The sequence below is a fragment of the Cottoperca gobio genome, chromosome 14 (genome assembly GCF_900634415.1).
Source record: "Cottoperca gobio chromosome 14, fCotGob3.1, whole genome shotgun sequence".
Taxonomy (NCBI): domain Eukaryota; kingdom Metazoa; phylum Chordata; class Actinopteri; order Perciformes; family Bovichtidae; genus Cottoperca; species Cottoperca gobio.
Window position 1 is genome coordinate 6,301,461 of NC_041368.1, and position 26,703 is coordinate 6,328,163.

At 43.6% G+C, this 26,703-nt stretch overlaps 1 protein-coding gene across 4 annotated transcripts in view; it reads left to right on the forward strand.

Annotated features, from left to right (window-relative positions):
• mtmr4 (myotubularin related protein 4) overlaps positions 1-26,528 on the forward strand; it is a 46,100-nt gene extending 19,572 nt beyond the window's left edge. For 3 of the 4 annotated variants that reach the window (XM_029447771.1, XM_029447772.1, XM_029447769.1), the window contains 18 exons: positions 3,635-3,724; positions 8,038-8,154; positions 9,040-9,069; positions 9,647-9,729; positions 11,799-11,965; positions 12,883-12,979; positions 14,832-14,945; positions 15,025-15,224; positions 16,383-16,511; positions 17,913-18,024; positions 18,688-18,883; positions 19,562-19,747; positions 20,108-20,278; positions 21,010-21,164; positions 21,326-23,126; positions 23,279-23,389; positions 23,509-23,597; positions 24,775-26,528. In XM_029447771.1, coding sequence (XP_029303631.1) covers positions 3,635-3,724; positions 8,038-8,154; positions 9,040-9,069; positions 9,647-9,729; positions 11,799-11,965; positions 12,883-12,979; positions 14,832-14,945; positions 15,025-15,224; positions 16,383-16,511; positions 17,913-18,024; positions 18,688-18,883; positions 19,562-19,747; positions 20,108-20,278; positions 21,010-21,164; positions 21,326-23,126; positions 23,279-23,389; positions 23,509-23,597; positions 24,775-24,952 — 4,026 coding nt within the window. In that variant the 3' untranslated portion in view covers positions 24,953-26,528. The remainder of the gene's footprint in view (positions 1-3,634; positions 3,725-8,037; positions 8,155-9,039; positions 9,070-9,646; positions 9,730-11,798; positions 11,966-12,882; positions 12,980-14,831; positions 14,946-15,024; positions 15,225-16,382; positions 16,512-17,912; positions 18,025-18,687; positions 18,884-19,561; positions 19,748-20,107; positions 20,279-21,009; positions 21,165-21,325; positions 23,127-23,278; positions 23,390-23,508; positions 23,598-24,774) is intronic. The other variant, XM_029447770.1, reaches the window with a different exon arrangement.
• Positions 26,529-26,703: the final 175 nt, after the last annotated feature.

Below are 26,703 nucleotides of genomic sequence, written 5' to 3' on the forward strand. Positions count from 1 at the left end.
ACATGTGTATCTGTATATGTTCACTTTTCCGATCCGATGACAAGTTGGACGTATTTGGACTCTGACAAATATTCGTATGCGCTAGCATACGTTTCTGCCATACGGATATGTGTGACAGGGCCTTTACACCAGATTTGGGGTCATTCTTCACAATTCAGACAATGTGCCAAACTGTGTCTACCTCTTTTAATATGTCTAAAATGGCACATAACAGGACACTAAAAAGCAGACCTATAAGCACATATTCCCTACATTTAAAAAAAAAAAGGTCACCTCTGCATCATGTAGTGGCTCTCTAATCTGCACAACTCTAGGACAAAGCCTCAGTCAGATTAAGTAAATAATCTGGTGAGTAAAGGCAGCAGCAAATTGTTTCCAAAAGCTTTAGAGAGAGGTCCTCTAAAAAGAGGTTGTTGTATCCATAGCAACCAGACACTTATTCATGAAGACGTTGCCCGGCTGTCTTTTCTCGACCTATTTTACCTTTGTCATTTTTCCATTCACTAGCATGCAGAAATCTCTGGAAGACTGCTTCTCCCACATGCTTTCCCCAGAACATTAAAACCGTATTTTAGTTCATAAAAAAGAGGCCTGCCTTGTTCTTGCATTCACACTATTAAGCTGCGATATCGTGGCTGTCTAATCAGCTGCTCGCTGATCCTGTTACTGCTACGCCAATACATGTCATGAAGATATTACATGTGTTATACACTCTGATATTAATATTTGAGAAATGCATGGAGGCGTATGTGTGTGTATGTGCGCATGCCTGTCAGCTCCAGCTTTTTGATTGCTGGGTGGACAAAGGTGGGGGAGGGTGTGCAGGCTCACAGCAGTGACGAAGCAAAAACTTGCCGGGCACAGGACAAGCTGCGCTCCATCTTTATGAGTCGGTTGGAAGTGAGAGCATTTCTCTTTTTCCTTTTTAAGCTTCTGTAAGATGATTGTCTGGTCATAATGCAATACACCAACGATCCAGAAAACAGAAGTGCCTCGCTGTTTGTGTTTGTATGCGAAAGTAAAGCTCAAGTGTTCTCTGCCATATGAAGGGACTTATGAAGCTGAAATATCAAGGTTATCTGCGGGAGAGCTTTCAGTTGCTATACTGATGTGTGTGCGTTAATGATGCTCATAATGCATTGTCAGGTAAACATTTTTATGTGTAGTATCTTTATTTTTAAATGCTGTTAAAGTATGTTAAACACCAATGCATCAGAATAAGTTGTGCATTTTTAGCCTGTGTTATAGATTTATGGAGCAACACAACATCTACACAATTATTAGTCAGCAGTTTGTCTTTTTAAAGTACATTATGTTCTCGAAGGTCTCTCAGAGGAGTGCAATGTCAGGGCTGCTCCATAAGAGAATTGAGTAAATGGTGCCAAGTATCTACCAGGTAGTCGTGTGTGCGTGCAGGAAACGTGCGTGTAAAGATTGAATGCAAGTTCTTCTTAACTGATTTGCCTTTCTTAGGGGGTGTTTCTATAGCAATAGCTTCGCCAGTAATTTATGGTGGCTGTCTGGCACGCCACAGTAATCGTTATTCCCTTAAAAAAAAGCAAAGGAGTCTGTCCCTCCATGGCAGGATGGTGGTTCAGACTGCCCAGCAACAGTGTGTGAGATCAACTTGCAATGACCCGCTCCTCGCAGGATGCCTCTGACTGATGGCCACTGTCATGCCCCACCCATTCTCAAGTGAAAATACGTTAAATTGATGACTCACAGCTGTTTCAACAGTCGGATGTCGAAGGCTGATTCCGGTCAAAGGCTGTCGGAGCTCCGGCGAGAGTGCTGTCTGGTGGACCACTAGCGGTCGCTCACGGACCACTCTTTAAGAAAGACTGGTCTATAGGCTCAGCCTGTAGGTAGCCTATGGACTGTTTGTCTTCTCCCTGCCAATACAGCTGTAATGTCACAGAAGCTGCTATATTATGAATTGGCTATTCTATTCCTATGATCTTTATGCATTTGAAATCGGATGGTGGCAAGTTGGTGACTTGTAGAGGATGGGTTGTCACTTTAGGAACACTAACTCTTTTACCAGAAATCCCAATGGGTGATATGATTATCATGTGGTTCAATCACCGGCTCGGACCTGTAGATGACATGTGAAATGATTGTAAACATGGCAGGACGTCTACATGGTGAGACATTAAGGGGTTTCCTGCTTTAATGTACGGCATTTTGCGGTGTTTTTTGCCCTGGGACACGAGACCAACCTGAGTCAGTAGTACTACAGTACATTCTGCCTCCCTCTGGTCGGCCTTCAGGACTCCATTGCTCATTTCATTAAGGAACAGCATCGACATACGGCCGTACTCAGATGGAGACGCCAACTCCAGCAGAGTAGTAAAGGTAGCAGTGTTCAGGCTGCCAGAAACCAAACTGGGTTCATCCTCAACCACCGAGTCTTTGCCCTCTTTGTTCATCTCTCGTCGTCACCTCTGCTGCTTCTTGAGGTGTCGCAATCTAATTTTAGCCTAACATCCATTATAGCAGGTGTGCGCTTGATAAGAGTGCATTTGGCTGTTTCATTAATCAGCAACCTTGGAATGTAACATTGAATTAGTTTACATGGTCCCTCTTACATACACAGAAACATTTGGTTTGTCAAAAGTGATCCTAGCAAGGAATTGTTTAAACTCTGTAAGAAGTCAATATATGTGCATGACTCGTGAAAAACTAGTCAAGTGTGTGAAATACTTTACTAAGTCTCAGAATCTTTTTTTGCACAAGACTAACACCCAGTCACAAAGTCTACAGTTTGTTTTGCATTGATCATGCTATAACTACCTGCACAACGCCAAAACAAACAGAATACAAACATCTAAAAGTTGCATTCTTTTTTCAGCTTCCTATTAGTTATCAATCAGGGAAAATGCTGTGTAGAATTGAATGGTGAACATTTTAACATAGCTTTCCTCATTGACCTAATACAAGGTCAAGCTTTGCAGCTTTCGTAGTGAATATTTAATCTCCTACGTGACTGCTGTGAGTTGGCTTGGCTGGATTGTGAACTTCCACCTGGCATGCAACTTGCATCAAAGGTTAACCACCCTGATAAATGTTCAATACAAGAACACTGAGATATGTGAACTGTGGGTTTGATTCTATGAAAGATTTTCTTTTTGTGGTCATTCCAGCATTCTTGTGGTTTGACATTGATGTTATTAAACTGTATTGGACCAGGGGTTTGACTGTGCAACTTTTTATTTTAGGGATGCACAATATACATCGGGCTGATTTTCTCTACTTTTCTCTACTTATTTTCTCTAAAGATGATGAATGGGCATTTGAGTCAGAACTGTTCTTTGTTTTTGTTGTGTTAACAATAGTGATGTCAGTTAGATTTGTTTAGGTCAGAGCAATAGAATATGAAATCTTACTACAGTTAAGCCTTTCTTACACTCAGGTGTGCATAAACTACAGATTAGGAATTTATTTTTCTCATACATAAATGTGAAATGATCGGTATCGGCCATGTGAAACAGGTTATTGGTATCGGCTGAAAGAAATTGTGCATCCCTGCTTTTTTAATATGTATCTATGTGGGGTTTTACCCTGCTGTGTCAACCTAACTGTTGACAGAACAGTACGTGTCTGACCACCCCTTCTTTGTGTTTGTGTCTGACAGGGTGAAGAAGGGCCTCCCAGTCTGGAGTACATCAAGGCCAAGGACCTGTTCCCCCAGAAAGAGCTGGTGAAGGAGGATGAAAGCCTTCAGGTGAGTCTAACAGTTTTCCTCAACCATTGATAACTACCGCACCAGAGCACCTCCCGTCTGCCTCTGACATCCAGCTATATGTCTGTGGAGGACACAACCAGGAGCTGGTGAAAAGACCAAGTGTGGCACTTCCAGATTATGACCTCATCTTCGATCCTGGCTCCTGGCGTGGCCCCAGAGAAACACCCTGATGAAGTTTGAGTCGACACTTTGTAGAGTGTGATTGCCAAGATATTGCACGACGCAGCAGGCCAGACGCTGAAGGAGAGATGATGACACTGTCATTGCTCTGTCGTCTCTTATCAGTACAGGAAAAGGTTTATTAGGCAACTTGGTGGATAACTAAATATTTGAATGGAGCCGCTTCCCACACACACTACAGATTAGGAATGAAGCTTCTAAAAGAAATACATTTTATTCAGTATTTAGAAAAGAGACTGTGTTGTTTGGAGGGGACATTAAGACACGCCAGCTGGAGATCTGCTCTCTACTGAGTGCACTTTGCTAGTTGGCTCAGTGTCGAGTTAAAAACAATTATTTTACAGTTTTTGTTTTATGAAAATAAATGTTCAACTTTTTACATTCGAAGATTTTCCTCCTGGGGGTCTGTCACTAAAGTACGGCTTTATCCACTGTTCTCCTCAAAAAAGAAAGCAGAAGTTGCTGCAGAGGATTAAGAACGGGGCAGCTAAAAAGCATTTAGGTCACTGAAGTGAGAGAGATTTGTGAGTCTATTCCACGATGAAAATGCCAGTAGCAAAATTGTGACGGACAACTTGTGCTGTGCCCTCCGTGGTGTTGAGGTTGTGCTTTCTCTGTCTGCTGGTTAATGGAGCTGAGCATTATGTGTCTGGAGAACCGGACAAAGGGTAGGTGAAAGGATCTTCCCAGCCTGAGGGTCACTATCTGTTGTTTCTGTTTTTATGATTTTCAACCGAAGCATGTTTTCACTTGGGTTTCAATGAACCACATGGAGTACCCGTTAAAAAAGTGTTTATTATTATAATTTCAATACATATTTGAGAGGCTGAAAACAGCATTTTCTGCCATTTGTGCATGAACAATTTACAATTAATTGATTATCAAAATAGTTGGGGATTATTCTTCTGTCTATCCACTAATCGATTTGTCGCCTAATAGTTGCAGCTCTATTATTAAAGGGCTGAACGCCAATGAGCTTTGTGTGTCAAAGGTCGTGGTAGATTTCTATATTACCTGCTAAGAAATGTAAGAAGACTGTAACATAGATCCTAATCTGTGTGTGTGTGTGTGTGTGTGTGTGTGAGTGAGTGAGTGAGATCCCATGATAGTTGACAGCTGATGTCTCTGACCCAAACTTTCCCGTAGGCAAATTCTAGGCATTCCCTGCCCCAACATATTCATTACCCTGCTCCCCTCCTGTGTGTGTGTCACGTGCCTGTCTTCACTGGCAGGCTGCTTGAACCGGAAGTCACGACTCACAAGTGAGAGTGTTATCTCGCTCTCTCTCTCTTTCGCTATATATATGTATATTATTTGTGCTGCTGAAGGCTTCATAGAGGAAAACATGACACAGTATCTTCTGCTGCACTTACTGGCTGCTGGTGACTCATGCACCTACTTTTGGAGCACAGCTTGTTCAATGCAGCTTGCGGTCTGTACAGCATGTTAACTATGGCACTCTCAGCAGGGCATGTTGGGTCTCTTCCAGAGCAAAGCAGCACGCACACTCTGTAGCTGCTCCATTTCTGCTGCTGTTATAATGTATGTAATATTTCATGCAAATCTCTTTTTAATATAGTTAAACTGTCACGGTCAACAATTTCCGAGTGTTCAGCTTTGTTTGGGTGCCAGCTGTATTTGTGCGCCTGTCATTTTAAAGTTTCTTATTTCTAAACGCATGCATATTTTACTGTCGACTATTAGATATTCCACTTTTTAGAAGTCCCAGTGCAGAGTGCCTGGGGCTCTGCTGCCTATATTTGGCTCTGTTGGTGTCTGACAGCAGAGTACTACGTGCTCCATTTCCCAGGTTAAGCTGCACTCTTTCCCTCATCATGCTTCCTGTCCCGGCGCACGCACACATTTTCAGATAGAGATGAGCAACATCAGGTGTAGTGATAAATGACAGGGGTTTGATTCCACAATCAACAGCTTTTGACCCGTCCCTTTTTAAAAAAAGGGATTTTATTTACTATAGATTTATGGTCTTGTCATGAGTTGTAAGATGTAAGATGACTAAGTAGATATTGACTTGTGTTTCTGGGTCTGTCAGTCACGTCTAGCTTGGTGCAATAACTAAGACTGTGCTTTTAACTGTTGCTGGCTTATGTTATTTCAAGTAAGCCTGATTTTCTGACATCTTACCATAATCCCCCATCTGCCCTGCTGCATGTCCTCTTTTAACGTGCACTAGTGGGCCCTCCTCTGCATGACTCAGCAGTGCATGCTAATGCAGGATGAGGTAATGTTGTCTCTAAGCAACACTGTTGTCCTCACAACCAGCAACTAAACGAGACCTGGGTCGCAATTGGTGGTTCACAATGTCTATGATTATGTTAAAGCGGCCAGAGCTAACATCAGTGCATGCATGGTGATCACACAGAAGTGATGACTAAGAGAAAGTGAAGTGGTTATGTAAATGATTAATGAATGGGCGTAACACAATCCTCAATTTGTCAGATGTGAGAGAATGATGTCCGTGCGGTAATATATCTCCCAACACACTTTACTGTTTGACATCAGCCAGAAGGAATGTTTTATGCGAGGTGATCGAAAGTGATTTACTCTCTGTTAGCTTAAATCCTCCTGATCAACAGCGGTCATAAAAAAGGTCTTATTCTGTGTTCACACCAAAAGTGAAGCGATTGTTTTGCCTTGCGTTACTCAAAAGGATGCTGAAATAACTACATTATCATGTGAACTTGTAAAAAGTCTGAATTCATGCTTTGTCAGGTTAGGACCTCTTGGAGAAGTGGCTCCAGTAAACGGTGCGGTACATTCTGAAAGTAGTTGGACACTTCCATATTTATATGAATTGTGATTAAAAGTTGGCAACTATCTGTGTGCGTCTTCAACGTGGTCGGCTTTTAAAGCGAATGCCCTGCTGAAATGGGGAATGTTTTCTAATGACCTTTTGTTGGGAAGCAATTATCTGAATGTTTTGACAGTTCTGGATCCCTCACTGTACCGTCACTGGTGCAGACACGCTCCCTCCCAGCCCTGCCTCTTGTCTGCCTGCTCATTCAGGCTCACCAACAAGCCCTCTGTGCTCACAGAGGTCCTTCTGTAAAACTACTATGTGCTAATTGGACAGCTACACATGCACACAGTTTCCCCTATATCTCCTTCTTTGTCATATCTGTGATGTCACTCTGTCCACAATCGTAACACGTTTAGCTTCTAGTAGCCAGGAGGGCGCAATAACATAAAGCACAAACTTTGCCTGTTGGTTGTGTTAAGTGCAGAGTATTGTTTAAACATTTTTTAATACAAGTGCCTATGATACTTGAGTTTCAGTTACGATACCAGAATGATACATTTGATACTTCCCTTTGGAATTGATCAGCAGATTTTTCTTCTGACATGCATCAGTTTTGAATTGTGTCTTAAAGGACCAGTGTGTAGGGTTTTGGGGGTTTTATTGGCAGAAATGTAATAAAATATTCATAACTAGAAGCTAAGAATTGTGTTTTTGTTAGCTTAGAATGAGCACTTAATGTATACAAAGGGCTCTACAGTAGCCCAGAACGGACAAACACTGACGCTAGAGAGGGGATTTCACAATTTGCGACTAAAATTGTCGAATTTTGAAGTATTAGAGCTAAAATTTCATGTGCATGCCCCTGTTTTTGTTATGTTACGCAGATTTGACTAATTCCATAGGCTACGCGTGTACGTAGCGGTCCACTGTGCGTGATGCATGTGTAGGCATTGGCACAGAACTTTGCCTAAATAAAATGCAGACTTAAATTGCCAAAATGAATTCTAATAACTTTGGTTATCCCCTTAACTTTGGGTTAATTTGTCTTGGTCAATCTTAGCATGCTAACAGGCTTAACTAAGATGGTGAGCATGTTCAACATTATACCTGCTAAACATCAACACGTTAGCATTTAGCTTAAACCACTGCTAAGCCCGTGTACGGCCTCACAGAGCAGGTAGCATGGCTGTAGACTCCCAGGCTTGTAGATCACTGAAAGTACAGCTTTAAAAGTAGAAATGTGGATGTTATGATTATACTCCCAGTAGCCATAACAAAAACAATAAACAGGTGGTGTCATGTTTGTGCTGCTCAAAATCCTCAACAATCTGGTTGTTTTGTGTCTCTACAGGTGCCATTCGCCGTTCTTCAGGGGGAAGGGGTGGAATATCTTGGCTGTGCTGACGAAGCCGTCATTGCCATTTCTAACTACAGACTCCACATCAAGTTCAAGGACTCTGTCATCAACGTGAGTGCACGTCAACAGACTATAAACACACAGAACAACCGCTTCAGTCCAAATGGCACGAGTGTCTGTGTGAGCTTTACAAAAGCCAATAGAGAGGAGGCTATAATGTGTAGTTTAGGTTTAATGTGACATTGACGCTCCAAAGGCCCGGCCCCCACTGGCACTGACGTCCACCGGCCCACTGCTGCTTGACGTCAGACCCTGCTCAAACACAAACGGGCCAATTGTTTGCATTCACTGGCAGCAAAATTCCTCCTCCTTCCCCAAATCCCAGTCATCCTTTTCCAGAAGGATTCATCTTATGGAAAAGATGACATGGATTTGAGAAAGGAGGAGGAGCCGAGGGCAGATCACCATGATGTTCATATTACCTCTTCACCTTGACTTACTGTAGCGGAGGAGAGTCAAATTAATGCACTGTAGTTCAAACGTCACCAACTAACAGTCCTTATCAAACTGCTGTCCAGAGTCCTGCCTTGACCCCGGCAGCTCAGATGACCTCTGTATGAATGCCAACATGCCACAAAACCCGTCTCTCCCACCCCCCTTTACCACTCACCCCCCTACTTCTAAGCTGTTTTCTTGCCCTTTGCTCCTGTCCATGTTTGTCTTTCTCTCCACGATTTTCATTCAGCTCGTTCACGTGCTGCAAGTAGCACATTCACTTATCTTTCAACCTCTTTGATGTTTTATTTCCTTTTTAACTCTTCATTTCCTTTTTTCTCCTGAATGTTTATGGTTTAATAGTTTTTCCATTTCCTCCTGTCTTGTGTCTTTCCCTCCCTCCCTCTGTGTGTGTATATGTGTGTGTAGTGTGTGTGTGTGTGTGTGTGTGTGTGTGTGTGTGTGTGTGTGTGTGTGCTCCATGGTGTCACTGTGTTTTAGACCTACCCAGGTGTGGACAATGAGATATCTGTGAGTACCCTATGATAAAACACCACCCTCTGCTACTGTCTAGACAGCTGAAGTCATTCAGCTCCTCGTTTTAAACTATTATAGTGCACTCAATTGTAATTTGCGTTCAAAGGAGAAAATAAATTGTGGTGCAGTGTGTTGGCTGACCTTGAGCCTTAATACAAAAAGAAGGAACTATTTGTTTGCTATAAGACATAAAATAGTATTTTCACGGTGCACAAAGTGCTGTTGCATAAGGGTTTGACCAAAAGTGAAGTTGTGTGGGCGATTTTATAAATCTTTGCAGCGCCTTTGTTAACACTTAGTCCACACAAAAAGCTTAGACAGCAGAATATACAATCCTGTGGACAACACGTTTTAAAGCTGCTGTTTTGTGTCAGAACTGAGGTCGAGAGACACATTTAAGACACTACAGAGGCCTTCGTCTCCACTACAGTCAGCTTAAAGCTGTACTGTGTATTCAGCCTGGATTCAGTCTGTACTAGACCAGAGGGTGGTGACCTCTCTGCAGATGTGCCGTCTGCTCTGACAGCGGGCCATCAGGCTGATCACACATGCACTCTGTCTCCCCCTGCAGGTGCCGCTCAGGCTGATAGACAGTGTGGAGAGCAGAGATATGTTCCAGCTGCACATCATCTGCAAAGACTCCAAAGTTGTAAGGTAAGAAGAGCAGCTCACTCGCACACTATACGTGTCATATTAATGCCGTTATTAACCCTCTGAACCCTTTTGCTTAAAAAATTCATAGCCAGAAACTAAAAACAAAAATTATTGTCGGATTTTCTCATTTTAAAGATCCTTGAATGCGTCAGGTAGAGTTGCCAAATCTAAGCTTAAACTAGTGATACGTTCATCAAAATCACCTTCTTCTACATTTCTCATTTAAAGTTTTGCCAAAAACAAACCGTTTGCACTAACCAGATCCTGTAAAAAGCAACAACATTACATTCTGAACACCTCAGCGCTCTGAGAATCATGAAGGCCTCTGCTGAAAACATCACACAGATGAAAAACAATTCAGTGAAACTTGAACTGAACTGCAGGATTTTTACATAGAACAGAGGAGAGGTTGTAAAAAGCGTTAATAGTACTACATGTATAGCACGTTGAGCCCCCCAGTCCCCAAACATTGGTAACACTTGAACACTTAAGATTCTGTTTTTTTCCTTTTTTTTGTATAAAACAAATTATAACTGTTATGCTACACAAAATAAATGTTTACTTCTAGCCATGATTGCTTTGTTTCCATAGGGGTGCAGGACTTTAGTGAAAACATGGCCTCAGGTAGTAAAATGTGACGGGGCGGGGGGGGGGGAGCGCCCGGATCCTGCCTGGGGTTCAGAGGGTTTAACAAGAGTAAATACGGTAATGAATAATACAGTAGTTAAATTCTGTCCGGCCGTGAGGAGACATTTTATACACACGACCACGCTTAACAGCTAATCTATATTCAAATCCCAGGTGTATAAATAAAGGTTACAGACTTGCATTAGTATTAAAGTAATGTTAATATAGCCTCTCGCCTCTGCTCCTGAATTGTTTAATGGCATTAGTGATTATGGAGATCATGCGTTGTGCTCTCACAGTTAATACAGTTTTCTGATGCTCAGGTGTTACCAGAAAGCAGAGTTGTCATTAATAATGGTTTAACGTGTGGAAAGAAAAGTAACCATTTAATAGTTTTAGATTCATGTTGGTTTCCTACTTTCTGGCTATGACCCCTTCTCTGTTTAGCATTTGTGTTCGTATGACAACAGACTTAAGGTCCAGCCTGTACGATTTCAATATTTTGTAAGTGCGATGATGCTGAAACTAGTTAATTGATTAGTCAATCAACAGAAATGTAATTGAGAGCAATTTCTATAGTTGATTGTTGTTCAAGTTATTCATCATTAAAGAAGACATCAGACAGCTCCTCAACTATGAAGCTTTGCTGCTGTTTAATATCCTTATAATCCGTGTAAAGTCGCACAGTGCGAGCGATTTGAACACCTTGTGCTCTGGGAAGTTGTTGTGGGCGTTTTATACACTAATCTAACAATCAGTTAATCGTGAAAAACATATTGACAGTCATGAAAATAATCTTAAGTATCATAATGTGCTATATATATATAAAGCAGGAAAGAACAATCTTGTTACTTTGAAGTCAAAATCAAAACAACATTTGTCACAAACACAATCCTACACAGTGTAGGGACGTTCTCTAATGCCGAGCTACAGAAGCAAAACATTAGAATAAAATACAGTTCAATTATTTACAAGGAAACGATAAAACAGTTACAGCGAGATGAAACGGTAAAATCATTTTCCAGCTGATACAATTTTTTTCTACTTGTTGCATTGAATACTGAATGAAATGAGGATGATGCAGATGGTCCTCATATTGATGTTGTTTGCGCTGCTTTTAAAAGTGAAGAGTATGCCGTGTAGCATTTAGAGCTGTTGGATCTGATGATCGCTGCATTAGCATTTACCAAGAACAGATGGCAAATGTATAACTAGCACTAATCCTGCTCACACATTGCTTCAAAAAGGTGTTTCAAGTAATAAACACCAAGGCCTGTTTTTATTTCACAGCAGACTGAAATTCTCATGTGTTCATGGACATCTGTAAAGTTCAAAGCCAGTGGAGCCTTCAGATGGTCACAGCAGATGTGCCAGCTCCTGATTCAAGGCTGGAAATGTTGAATCTCACTCGGCTTTCTTATCTTCACGTTCGTTCTCCTCAGATGCCACTTTGCAACGTTCAAGCTCTGCCAGGAGTGGGTGAAGCGTCTGAACCGGGCCATTGCTCACCCGTCCCGGCTCGAGGACCTGTTCGCCTTGGCCTATCATGCCTGGTGTCTGGGAGGCAACGCTGATGATGAAGACCAGCACGTCCATCTCTGTCGCCCAGGTCATTAACACACACACACACACACACACACACACACACACACACACACACACTCTTAAGGGGTAACTTCAGGAACAAGCCCCTATTTTCCCATTCTTTTGTGTCTAAGTCACTAATGGGGACTAAAGTGTTATAAATTGTTCCAGGATGGAGTGAGAGTCCGTGTCATCCTCTAAAAGTGCTTGTTTTTGCCACTGACAGCTCAGATTGTTATTATAAGTGTTTGACAACATTCTGAGAAATGAAATCCTTTTCTTCACGTTTCCCTTGATCCGTTCTGTTTTGTGTCCAAACAAGTCTCACTCTGAGAAGTTGTTAAGAAGTCTTTGTCGCGTCCACATGGTCGACAACAGCTAAACATTTTTAGATAACACTAAGCTACGCTTTTTGTACTCTAACACAAGAAACTCTGAAAACACCGGTACGCCTCTCTACAACTCTTACTCCCGTTTCCACCGCTGTCTTCCGGCAACAAGTCACGTCTCGTGAGATTTCAGAGTGAGACTTCAGTGAGACTTTGTTCGACCCAAAAACGAACAGACGGGATCAAGCAAAGTGTAAAGAAAAACGTTTTATTTATCTGTAGGGAATAATGTTGTCCGACAAACACTGTATAGGCATAATAACGAGCACTGTTAGTGGACGTTGGCGCTGCGGCATTGCCCAGAAGGATTACATTGCAGCCTGTGTGGCGGCTGCAGCGCTCTCGCTCAATACTGCACCAATATCAAAAGTTGTTGCACCCGTTCGTCACTTGGACGCAAAAACATGGTCAAATCGGTTCCAGGTTGAAAATACAAAAGTTTCCCTTTTATCACAACAGTAAACTGTACAGTTTGTTGAATGTTGACATTCCTAAAATAATTTCCTCCCTTCATGTTCTCTCTCTCTCTCTCTTTCTCCCTGTCTCTCTGCAGGTGATAACGTGCGCCAGAGAATGGAAATGGAGGTCAAGAGGATGGGCTTTGACACGCAGAACGTCTGGAGAGTGTCAGACATAAACTGCAACTTCAAGTACGTCGCAGATACTTTACCACATATAGCTCGGCACCTCTGTTACAGCAGATAGCTTTACAATACTGTAACAAGTCCTGATGGATGTTTAGAGAGTGAATGGTGAGTGACAGCATTTGAAAGAGCTTTTTAAGAGCTGTGACAGAGTAGGGCTGGAATCAGGCAGGAGTAGAGATGCTGTAACCACAATGTCGCCAAACTGAACTGTGCGTGTGTCTCAGCACTGTGTCAGGAAATGGGAGTTTTGAGTTCATCTTGAATTACAGTTACTTTTGGTGGGGATAGTAGTCGAGTTGGGTTTAAGTTACAAGAGTACACTGAGCACATACGTTATACACAGCACATCATTTTTACATTAGGTGTGACTTACAGTTATCAGAGGTTATTATTGTCTCTGATGTCCATCGAAAAATAGTTGTCCATAAATCTATAAAATAAAGAACACAAATAACCTGCCAATTTTCCAAAATAAGCAAATATATTTAAGCGTCTTTGAGTTTCTAGAAAAGCGCTATACAAATCTAATATATTATTGTTATTATGCCTGAGACTGTTCAGAAAGTCAACTTTCTTTCTGTGTCACGTGTTTTGTAACTTCCCCGCCCCTTCTGGAGACTGGCCACAGGTCCTCAGTCTAATAACTCCAATGGAAGAAGTGAATATGCGCCAAAAACTCAGGGGAGAAAATGAACTTTGACCCGGCTCTGTCTCAGCTCCACTCTCTTTAACGTTGACGTTGATTAAACTGTTTCAAGATTTTAAGCACTAGCTTACTTATGAACTACACTACTTCCACGTCACGCGGTCGCCTCCTCATAGCTCTGGAGCGCTACTGGAAGTAGCTTATTTAGCGATTTATAGGGGACTCAAGGATTGTTGAGACGAATCGACAGAAGACCAGAATTGACATACTTTTGCTGTGTCGGATTTCCATTGGTACCCATTGTAACGGCTGTGAAGCCAAGCGGACTACAGCCACCAGTCTCCAAAAATGAACTTACGATTTTTCGTAGTCGTCTTCTAAACCTACAAGATATGATTATTTAATACTTAAAAGATAGATATGCAGCGGACTATTCCTTTAAATGCCTTCATTCAACAGTGCGGGTCAATGTGTAGATGTTCCTTTGTCTGGTCTGACCTCTCCAGTCTTAAAACATAAACACACACAAATAACATTGTAGCACTCGATCAAAGAGAAATAATGTGTGTGTGTGTGTGTGTGTGTGTGTGTGTGTGTGTGTGTGTGTGTGTGTGTGTGTGTGTGTGTGTGTGTGTGTGTGTGTGTGTGTCAGTCAGACTCTTTTGTCTCCTTTGCTGTCTGGGCAAGTAAATGCTACAAAAAAAATAAGGTCAGTCTGCTTGGAGGGCCCAAGAGAGCACATCCTGCTGAGGGAGAAAGACACACAGGACAACTGGCTAATTAAACAAAGCTGCAGCCTGCTGAGGCCCATGACTCAGCACAGTATTTCACTTTCCCTCTCTCTCTCTCTCACACACACACACTGTCTCTGACTCCACTTCCCCTTCCCTCCTCAGACAGTCAGCAGGTGAATAGACATTGACGAAAGGATCATGAGAGAGGAGGAGGAGACAGATGGAGTCAGGCTGTTTGTGAATTGTTCTCTGCCAGAGCTGAGAGTTCTTGATGAAGTAGTGACCTTGAACACCAGAATGCCTATGAAGGTTGTTTGCCGCAGTCCAAAGCACTATTTTCTCTTCTTTTTTCCACTGAAAGCCTCTTGTTGGTTGCAGCTATGTCTAAGTTAAGTCAGCCTGGCTGTATAATGTTTGCAGCAGGATAAACTTTTAACGTTCCTCTATGAAAACAATCGGTCCTTCATGTCCACAGGCTGTGCTCCAGCTACCCACAGAAGCTTCTGGTTCCAATATGGATCACAGACAAGGAGCTGGAGAGTGTGGGTTCGTTCAGATCCTGGAAGAGGATCCCTGTGGTGGTCTACAGGTGTGTTAACTGACAGTCATAAAGTATTTTCCCTTTATGATATTTCGATCTGTACTGACTCTATAACCTTGAATTGCAGGCACCAGAAGAACGGGGCGGTGATCTCCCGTTGCAGCCAGCCTGAGATCAGCTGGTGGGGCTGGAGAAACACGGATGATGAGTACTTGGTGACATCCATCGCCAAGGCGTGTCAGATGGACACCGGAGCCAAGGGTACCTGCGGAGCTCCAGCCTGCCGACAACGCGGTGAAGCTCCCGACTCCTCCGATAGTGATTTCGGTAAAGCAGTTTGATTTATTTTGCACATTCACTGTTAGAGCAAAGTGGCTATCAAGAATACATTTTAATTCTGGCTGATTTTGTGAAAACGTCCTTATGACTCGGAAGGAAGACAATAATTTACATTATTAACATGCGTCATTCATTTTCCTTGGACTACCAGCGGATAAAGATGCTAAAAGATAAGTGCCAAGAAATACAGCCTTTAATTATGTCTACAGACACTGAGCTAGTTCGGAAAATAAATTGTCAACTAGAAAAGTGCGCTCAGTAGAGTTCAGTAAGGCTTGTTTTTAGCCGAGCTGATTGACGGAAATGCCTTTTTGCTACTGAAGCAGTTGTTGATCACTTGCAGCTCCTAGTTAAGAGGAGACAACAGTCAACGACTGTATAAAACGGTCAATAAAATGGGTCATTTCAAAAACTGTGAACTACCGCACCCACGAGAGGTCCTTGTGCACACGGTCATAAATGACGCCTGGCGGAGATTACAATTTATAGTGGATAAAGTTGCATAAAGTCCCATTCATGGCCATTTTCCTGACTTGTTACATGCTCCCATTTTAAAAGGAAGTGCATTCAGTATCGTGCATGTTATTGCATTAGAATCAGACTTAGCTACAGAAATGTTATTTAGGCTTCAACTGTGACAACTTGTCACTGCAACTTATACAGAAAAGCAACTCTGTGCATCTTTTTCAAACTCTGTTTTGTTTGTTTTTTGTTGATCTTTTGCTATTTTTTAATTTTGCTTATTTTTCAAAGATGATGCCAATACATCAAATTACAAGTGCACGCACAGAGTGACATGTGACGTGCTTGTCTGAAAGGCTCTTTAACTCCATTACTGGCAGCACAACACCGACTGACTGCAGAGTAGTGTAGTTGCAAGCTCAAGAGTAATTCCTCATCTTTCTCTGTGGCAGCTATTGACAGCAGGTCTCTTGACTGATTGTTACCTATAGCAACACTGTGGTTGTGTCAGCAGGAGGAGATATTGATTTTTAAGTAGGTCACAAATAGATTCAGTTTCTGTTAATCATGTCCCTGGCACTTCTCTAATTCCCTTCTTCACGCGTTCTCTCTCTTCCTCTCCCCGGCAGTCCGAGTCACATAACCACTCGTAACATTAAAAGAAATCCTCTCTCTGTCCTCCAGACTCTTCTCTGACGGGCGGCTCGGGCTGCGATGAGAACACTGTGCCACAGAAGCTGTTGATTCTGGACGCTCGCTCATACACTGCCGCAGTGGCCAACAGAGCCAAGGGCGGAGGCTGCGAATGTGAAGGTTGGTGCAACCAAACATTTAGAAAGTGTGAAAGAATTGAATGAATTTAGCCTTTTGTAAAATATGAGATCAGAGGCAACGTTTCAATTCATTTCAACATTTATTAATAACATTTTTAGAAAAGAATCTAACAGACCCACTGTACGCTGCCTGCCTAGATCGAATGGCAGACATCCAAACGGCTCCGACGGATCTTTAAGAAGTCATTGAATTCATTCATCTAAAGATATTGATATTAAAATCTCCTAAATCAATCTCTCAAATGTAAAATCCCCAAATAATTGTAACATATGTTTTTCTTAAATATTTACCAAATGCCTATAGCATATCGCAGCTGGAAAAAACAGCAACATATTTATCTTAAATTTAATTCCAAGTGGCATTAAAAAAGTATTTAAAAGTCTTAAATCTAACTTGCCTTAAAGTGTAGGAACCCCGATCGCAACCCGCTGTTCAAACGGCAAACATCTAAAAAGGTGAAGGCGACCAAAACACAGCTAAAAGTCAATATTGGGTCTCGGGTGGCTAGAAACACGATTTGCTAATATTGCCCCATAATTGCTGGATGTGCACAAAAGGGCAATTGTTTGCTATAACAACTTTGAAAGGTGATATGTCAGATGTTGTGTTTTTAATCAATTCTCCAATCAGGTCTGTAGCTACCCGCAAAAACTAAAAGTATCAAGTTGGTCTGAGCTGCTTTTAATCACGCGTCTATTTAAGAAAGCGCTGCTCTGTTCTGGATTGTAACCGGTGTCCTTAATCTGCACAATGCCACATTGTGTTTCATGCGTAACGTTGACATTCAAATGCTACACAGCTGCTTTTTTTAGTTTTTTTGTTATTGTGTTTAAACTAAATAAAGATTAGGCTACACTAATATATTATTAGTATTATATTACTTGTAAAATTAGATTCCAGAGGTTGTGTAGGATTATTTCCAACTTGTATGATCCAAACATTTCCAAAACTCCAGAGCGTTGTAAAGTCCAAATGTATTGAGAAAGGAGAGATGCAATCATTTCCATGATGTTTTTATCCCACAAAATATTCTGCTTCAATCCATATTTATTTGCGTTTAGCGTTTCAAAAACATTTTCACTGTATCAAAAACAGTTTATGACCCGCTTGCCTCACACAAAGGGAGGCACGCACCTGCATCACGGGGGCGGTTTAGCAGCATAAATTAGATTTATATACCACAATAATAAAGAAATCTCAATAGAAGCTTTGAATGTAAAGAAATGTCATCAGTAAGCAAGTGATTACTGCCAGCCGTGACAGACTTACTGCTAAATACCATCGACGAAGATGCTAAAAACACCATAATCTGAACCCGTAATGCTACTGTTGTTCATGTCTTATGACCTTCATCAGAGTTGTTTGTTTGTTTGTATTCAGAGTACTACCCCAACTGCGAGGTGATGTTCATGGGAATGGCCAACATCCACGCCATCCGGAACAGCTTCCAGGCTCTGAGGACCGTCTGCAGTCAGATCCCCGATCCAGGAAAGTAAGTCAACCTGTTTGACCTTTCTCTCTGAGCGGCTCTGCCTTCATTAGTGCCTCCCTCTTCCTCCCCCTCCCCCTCCCCCGTTTTCATGGTTTCACCTCACAGTAAGGCAACACCACACAGAGATGGGAATGCTGCCACAGTTCAGTCCCCTTCCTGCTGGGCCGGCCAGCTGTCTGTCTGTGCACACCGACAGTGGATACGTGTGTGTCCGTTTGTTAGGGTGTTTACATCTGTGTGTTTTTACCAGCTGTGTGTTTTTTACTCGGGTGTTTACATCTGTGTGTTTTTACCAGCTGTGTGTTTTTTACTCGGGTGTTTACATCTGTGTGTTTTTACCAGCTGTGTGTTTTTTACTCGGGTGTTTACATCTGTGACTGTATGTACAGTACAATGGTTAACCCAGCTGCTGTGACGTCACACCATGTTATTTTAAGGCTTGTTGTTATTCTGGTATAGGTGTGTAATGACGCAGGGAGGCCTCCAAAGATATAGGTCAGAGGCCTCCTCCTCTTAACCCCATCAGCCTAATAACCTGGTCTAGCTTAACCCTGAGCAACCAACACTGATGTATGTATACAGTATCTAGCTCCAGATCACTTCACCAGTTGGGACAGGCTCTATATAGATCTGTCCTCATCTCAGTCACCTCTGTGTTTCCAGCTGGCTTTCGGCACTTGAGAGCACCCGTTGGTTGCAGCACCTGTCCGTCATGCTGAAGGCAGCCACTCTGGTGTGTTCGGCGGTGGAGAGGGAGGGCCGTCCGGTCCTGGTGCACTGTTCGGACGGGTGGGACCGCACACCACAGATTGTAGCCCTCTCCAAGATCCTCCTGGACCCCTACTACAGGACGTTAGAGGTGAGAGTCTGCACAGTGTGGCCACAAAATGTTGCATAGTAGGATTTTAGATATTCTTGTCATACACGTAGTATTAAAGGGGAACCGATTTATGTTCAACATTCAATCTGTTTATAGTCAAATGTAAACTGCTTTGAAGTCAGAAAGAAGTGAGTTTACCAGACCCCAGAGGGTTACGATAGTCATTTGCAAGCAAGGTGTTATATTGCGATTTGTTTCATTCTCATTTTAGGAAAACTGTCATTGTATAAAAAACTCACCGCCACATGCAATCAGAACGGTGGACAGTCACATAGCATCCAACATGATAGCACTAGTACAGTACCAGTAAACAAATAAAAGGACTTACAAGATTCTTTTAGATAAACAATTTAAGTAAATATAACGTGTAAACAGACGATGTTACGTAGATATAGATGCAGAAGTGTATGAATATCATCTTACACCCTACTCTAGTCTGTTGCTCTTCTCTGCTTGAGGCGAGCGGCTCAATGCTACATTAGCCACTTCTAGCATACTACACCTAAATCTCTGACCGAGCCGTCGGCGCTCGAGTTGCATTGTGGGTCACTCAGGCGGCAGGTTTTCACAAGGAAGAAGAGTGTGTGGCAGTGGAGCGTACTTTCTGTTGCACTGTAATATTATTATCTTCAGTACTGACTACCGTGTCGTCCGTAGGGTTTCCAGGTGCTTGTGGAGACTGAGTGGCTGGACTACGGTCATAAGTTTGGGGACCGCTGCGGTCACCAGGAGAACGCTGACGACGTGAGCGAGCAGTGTCCCGTCTTCCTGCAGTGGCTGGACTGTGTTCACCAGCTGCTCAAACAGTTCCCCTGCCTGTTTGAGTTCAACGAGGCCTTCCTGGTGGGTAGTCGAACAGTGCTCTTCACTTCTCTCTCTTTCCATTAATGTTACTTTTCTTTCTTTTTAAAGATGCATTTAACTTGGAATTACATGTAACCTTCTTAAAAGATGTGTAATGATGTTAACTTTCATATTATCAATCTTTTTTTTTTACATACTATTCTAATCCTTGAGCCATTGCCTTGAAAATGTTGCAGTCAATAAGAATTGATTGTCATCACATGGTAATGTTGTTGCGTCAGTCAGCTGTTACATTGAATTGGCAGATCGCTCTCAGACTATAGCTATAATCTATATAATCTATAATCACTGCCATTGTGAAAGGCCTGACTTCATGTTCTGTTTCCCACGTGTGTCCAGGTCAAGTTGGTGCAGCACACGTACTCGTGTCTTTACGGCACCTTCCTGTGCAACAACGCTCGCGAGAGGGAGGCGAAGAACATCTACAAACGCACCTGCTCCGTGTGGTCCCTGCTTCGCAATGGAAACAAGAACTTCCAGAACTTCCTCTACATCCCCAGTCATGATATGGTACTTACCACATTTGACTATGCTATTCCTATTATATAATTACTCATGCTTGAAGACAGAAACAACAGGAGGTCGCTTCTTGCTTTGAGCCACTGAGCTTTTCAGTTATTGAAGAAAGAGTGACTTAAAGGAACAGTGGTATTTAAGGATTGCTTCTCTCAGGCGCTGAACCAGAGTCCCTCATGGGTCCAGTTCTTTCCAGTTACCTGCAATTATCTCCAAGTCAAATCCGTACCGGACCCGCCCCTTTTTAATATAAGACCCGTGATTAAACACACAGGTTACTACGCAGTCACTCACGTTAAAGGGCTTTATTTTATTTTCCCTGATTTAAACTTGAATCACAAATCCAGCCGAGCAAAGGTCTCTGTCATCGGCACATTACGTGCAATCAGTGCCAGACAGGCTTTCACAATAAATAAAAATCTACGGGTTCTCTCCTGCTGTCCGCCCGCATTTAGTTCATCTTTACCGGTGAATTTATATAAATGTATTTCTTACCTGTTACTTTTTGTGGGTTTCCTGGGGGTACCCGGCCCAAAGTAAGTTGTATATATTTAATGCATAGTATCACCCTGACACTATGTGAATGACCTCTCAGAAAAGCATAGAAGTTGCCATAATACATCACCTACAGCAGGGTAGACCCACACTAACGGAGTATAAAGAAGCACCATCATTACTGTATGTTGACCTTCTGGGATTGTCCTCGTCCCTTGTTTGTCTGCCAGGTGCTGCAGCCAGTCTGCCACACACGAGCATTACAGCTGTGGACAGCCGTCTACCTGCCCACCTCCTCCCCCTGCACCGCTGTGGACGATTCTATGGAGCTCTACCTCCCCCCGAGTGTCACCGGAGACGAACTCACCTCCCGTTCCCTGGACAGGTGTGTTCGGTTGATGCATATCTGATCTGTACTTACTGTTCTTGCAGAGATCCACATGAATCCACAGAGAGCCAGACTGCCCTCTAGTGTCCCAAACAGAAAATTGTATCATCCCCGTTTTCTACAAAAACAAACCCTTTTTTTGTATTTTTGATTTCCAGACTTCCCAAGACCCGCTCCATGGACAACCTGCTGTCAGCTTTTGAGAACGGGGTGCCCCTGACTCGCACTTCCAGCGACCCAAATCTCAATAAGCACTGCCAGGAGGGTCGCTCTGCCCCGGAGCCCTCACCAGACCTGGAGGACACCTCTGCAGACATCTCTGATGAGGTCACATCTGACACTGATCTGGAGAGCAGAGACGGGGAACCTTTACTTCAGAGTCCTGCCAAGACCTCAGAGGGTGTCCCGGCTGAAGAGCGCTGTGAGGACGCAGTGGAGGAGCCCTGTCTCACCACGCAGCCCCTGCCCTCTCTGCCCCTTCCCCCCGTCCCTCTCATTGAGTACCTCCCGCCCGCTCACACTCCCTTTCTCGCTCCTGTTCTCCAACAGGCTTTGCCTCAGATCACTAACCCTCCACTCCTGCCACCTCCGCTGGAGCCTGAGAGCCCCTGTAGGACTGCTGAGAACACCACGTCACCCACTCATAAGTCAGAGCCGTGCTTAACTCTCCCCTGCAACGGCTTGGAGCCTGCAGCCACCGCACCCACCTGGCTGTTTAACGGCCACGGTGACAGCCAAGAAAACGGCCTCTCAGAATCTGCAGACCTGCTGGCTCTGAAGCAGCTAACACCACTCCTTCCCATGGAGGACTCCACAGAGACTCTCACAGGTGAGGGAGAGCTGCCTCCCGCAGAGAGCCAGGATCTTACCCAGAATCCTTTTAATGACGAGGAGCTGCCTGAGAAGCTGCCTGAGAAGCAGCCTGAGAAGCAACCTCAGGAGCAACCTCAGGAGCAACCTCAGGAGCAACCCGAGAAGAAATTTCAGAAGCAACCTGAGGAGCAACTTCAGAAGCAACCTGAGGAGCAACTTCAGAAGCAACCCAAGGAGCAACTTCAGAAGCAACCTGAGGAGCAACTTCAGAAGCAACCTGAGGAGCAACTTCAGAAGCAACCCAAGGAGCAACTTCAGAAGCAACCCGAGGAGCAACTTCAGAAGCAACCCGAGGAGCAACCCGAGGAGCAACTTCAGAAGCAACCCCAGGAACAACTTCAGAAGCAACCCGAGGAGCAACCTGAGGAGCAGCCTGAGAAGGAGAAAGAGGACTTGAGGACCGATGAGGTGAAAGGAAGAGAGCCCGTGTTAACGGTTGCAGTAGCTCCTGTGGACTGTGCCCAGGTAGCAGCTCGCCACCTGATCTCTCAGAGCCAGCTCACGGACCTGTCTCTGCTCGGCTCCCATTGGGAGAGCGTCCAGGGTCTGGTCCAGTCCGCCTGCAATAGCGCCACTCACTCTGGCGTCAGCCGCGCCTTGCAGCACAATGCTTACCAGAGCCGCCGGCTCGCCAGCAAGCTGCTCCGCTCCCAGGGTTTCGCCATCCCCAACGGGTCCCAGTGCTGCCGCAGAGAGGCTCTTTGTTATCCCAGCAGCCCCCTGCAGGCTGGATGGCTATCTGCTGCAAGGGGTGCAGGTTACAGCGGCCTTTGTGCGCCTGCTGCCGCCGCCCCCACCGCCATCAACAGCTACTCCATGGCAGGCCATCAACTCCTGCCCGTGTCATACTCCTCGCCCTCCGCTTCCAGCTCCCCGCCCCCACCCCAGGCCCCAGCTTACCTGGATGATGACGGGCTGCCAGTGCCTATGGACGCTGTGCAGCAGAGGCTGCGGCAGATCGAGGCCGGCTACAAGCAGGAGGTAGAGGTGCTGAGGCAGCAGGTGCGACAGCTGCAGATGAGGCTGGAGAGTAAACAGTACAGCACCCCTCCCTCGGAGCCAGACATCGACTACGAGGACGACATTGTGAGTTTTGTCAGTGATGACAATAATGCCCGACAGCCCAGTGCTAGAAGCTTTCTTCCGTCTGCGACATTGGTCAATGTTTACTTTTGATTATCCTCAAGACGTTTTCTTCTCTCATTCCGGTCTGTGTTCTGCTCTCTCTTTGTTTGCAGACGTGTCTGCGGGAGTCAGACAACAGTAACGAGGAGGACTCTCTGTCCACCCACAGCGAGGACCGTCTGTCTGAGGGCAGCTGGGATCGAGTGGAGAGCAAGGACACAGAGGTCAGCGTCTCTTGGTGCTCCATCGTCGAGAATAACTTCCTCTCCTTCCTTTCTTCCTCCCCCTCACCTGTTCACCCTGATAGAGATGTCTTTGTGTGTGTGTGTGTGTGTGTGTGTAGGTCACGAGGTGGGTGCCCGACCACATGGCCTCCCATTGTTTCAACTGTGACTGCGAGTTCTGGATAGCTAAGAGACGTCACCACTGCAGGTGGGGCTTCACTGTGCTTTTCTGACATTAACACACACGAGAACACAAAGAATCTTAAAATATCACATTTACTCACAAATGAAACATTTGAAGGAAAAACAACATTAGTGTTGAATCCAAAAATATAAATATACAGTATAAGCCAAACACTGTTGTTGGAATAGTTTGACATTTTTAGAAATACGTTTATTCACTGTCTTGCTGAGAGTTGGAAGGGAAGACTCTCAAAAAAAGTGTCTTTCCCAAAAAGTTAAACTCTGATTTTGTCTTTAAGCTGCTTTAAGATTTGGTTCAACAGCATCCTGATTTGTGTTTTCACTTCACTTCAAGCATCACATGAAGGTTTGCTCAGGAGAGCTTACAAGGTTCTTCTAAACGCCGGCAGTTTTTTATATACACATTTCTCCTGGCACTCTAATGTTGCCGCACAATCCTGCCAAAGTGGAAGCCTGCAATTCAAAGACGCACTTTGCTTTGTGTTTGTCAAGGCTATAAACAAAGCTTTGGCCCATTGTTTCAGAATGTAAGGCTCTTTGGTTAGCCAGAGAATTATTTTTATGTTCCACTAAAAAACTGAGAATGGAAAGACATTCATAACAGACAGAGCATAACTCTGAGTACAGGGGATTGACTAAATGTATGCTACAGTGGATGTAGGTAACTATTACATGCATTCTGTAAACATCGCTATTTACCCTTTTCAATCCCATAAAGTCATGTAAGTTAACTACGGAAGCCCTGAGAAGCAAGTGAGAAAACATTTCTTTAATGCAGATCCATTAACTAAATCTGATCTAAATAGTTGTTTCTCCATGTGTTTGTTGTTGTAATACTTATTTTGGCCACAAGAGGCTGAGATGCATCACACACATGGTCTAAATAGGACTAAAAGCATCCATGTTTTAGGTAGTTTAAATTTACATGACTATACACTCTACATCTAGATCTATAGATATAGATATTTTTTCAAAATAAAGCAAAACCTTTTTTCAGCCAATTCTTAAGTCATTAACACAGGAGAGAAATCTATTTAGATCAGACTCAACACATGCACACTGCTTGAAAAATACTAGAAGGTTTTCTGTGCAGTTAAATACTTGTTTGGTCCAGGCTGCTGATTAAAATACAAAACTGTTATGTTTAAAAACTTAACTTCCAGTTTTCTCTCCATCTTCAGGAACTGTGGCAATGTGTTCTGTAAAGACTGTTGTCATCTGAAGCTGCCAATCCCAGACCAGCAGCTGTATGACCCGGTGTTGGTCTGCATCATCTGCCACGACCTGCTCCTGGAGTCCCGCACCCGCGAGATCCGCAGCCAGCAGCTCAAGAAGGCCATCGCCACAGCCTCCAGCTGAGAGAAGCGTTGCGTAGCATGGCCCGCCTCGGCTCTGTCCTGCTCCTTTTGGACTGATGAGCTGAGCGCCCCGTTGTAACCCAAAACCTGCTGTGGTTTTGGCTGCTGGGGGGGGAGATGAGGAGGAATTGTTACTCTTTGGGAGGCTCGGTTTGGGAGCCGAGATGCACTGTGAGACTGTCTGAGAGGCGGAGGAAAGGGAAAGTGTGAGATGGGGGGAACAAGCGGGGGGAACAAACCCCTTCTGTTCAAAGACATTTTCAGGCCGGAGCACTGCAGCGTCCAGCTGCCTCAGCACGGCTCAGTCCTCTAGTGGTGTCCCGTCCGAGACACTTCTCCAACCTGTCGACACCTTTAGTACCAAACACCTGCGCACCCTCCTTACAGACACTGTCTCGCACTTCACAGGACAATCGCTCACCCTTCCTACGTGTCGGGGTGACTCCAAAGCCTTTACCTGTACTACTGGAGGCTTTCAACTTTAACAGAAAAGAATTGCTGCTACAGTATTTAAAAGTCTAATTTTGTATTCTTATTTTTGTGCACTACTAGCTGTCGTGTATTCGAGGGAATTTGAGACCAAACTTGAGTAAAAGGGAGAAATCTGCTGTTTACTTTGTCATTGCATCTTTTTTTCTTGGAGCCTGAATGTAATATGTAATGGATAACTGGATCGAGTTTATGTGCATTTGGTGGGTCGTATATGTGTTTCATTGCTGCAATGTGTTTTCAAATTGTATATGCACAGTCAATGTGGTTCTGTCTTTATCAATGCTTTTCTCCAGTATAGCCATGTTTCGACGTTCTGAGGGATGTGCGTGAACCGAGCGATGCAATGCTGCGTGTGGTTGGTTTTGTGGGACGTGTACTGAAGTGTTAAGAGGAAGAGAACACGATGATGTTGGGAACAGATTTCTGTAACGTCTTCTGATGTGATAAAATGTCATTTGAAGGTACTGTCGGGATTCTGTGATGTGACGGGGGCAAGGTTCTTCTGCTGAGATGTTTGTGAATGAATGAATGATGTCCACCTGACTGATGACTCCTCAGATTGTTAACTGGCAGTACAGACTGAACGAAGTGCTTGGAGTTTCTTGTTCTGTTTAGGGGAGTTTGGCCACAATCCCCTTTTGAAAAAAATCTGTGTTTGTGTCTACTGGTTGTTGAGACAATAGTGCCATATTTTGTTTTGTCTATTTTTAAAGCCTTTTTCTTTCTTCTGGATGGCAGCAGGTTTCTAATTTGTCACCTCTCTGTATGTTTTATTGGTACAGATAGTTAGCTGCTTGATAACACTGAGACAACTAAAGAGTAACAGATGGTGCGATGGCGATAAGAGTCTAACGTTTCAATGGATGATCGGATGTCACTGAATTAGTTATCCATTGTCTAATATTTGGGATTTTTTCACACGGTGTTCATGAAGTCGAAATCTCTAAGAGGAACTCAGAAATGTAACATACATAGTTATCTGATCTGTAGTGGTGGCTCAAACCTGTCACTTAATGAATTATTGTTGTAAAGAAATGCACTGTAAAAGTTAAATCCCATGGGTTAAAATAAAAGATTATATCATGGATCTGTTTCCCGGCTTGCTTATTTGCATTTAGCTCTGGAGAAGTATTCAAAGCATCGATAGACGTGTGGGTTTCCTTCTTATTTTGTCCAAAGTGATGAGACCAAAGTGTCAGTCAGCAAATCAGACGACCGCAAATAATAATTAACTTATTTGTATAGCACTTTTCAAAACAC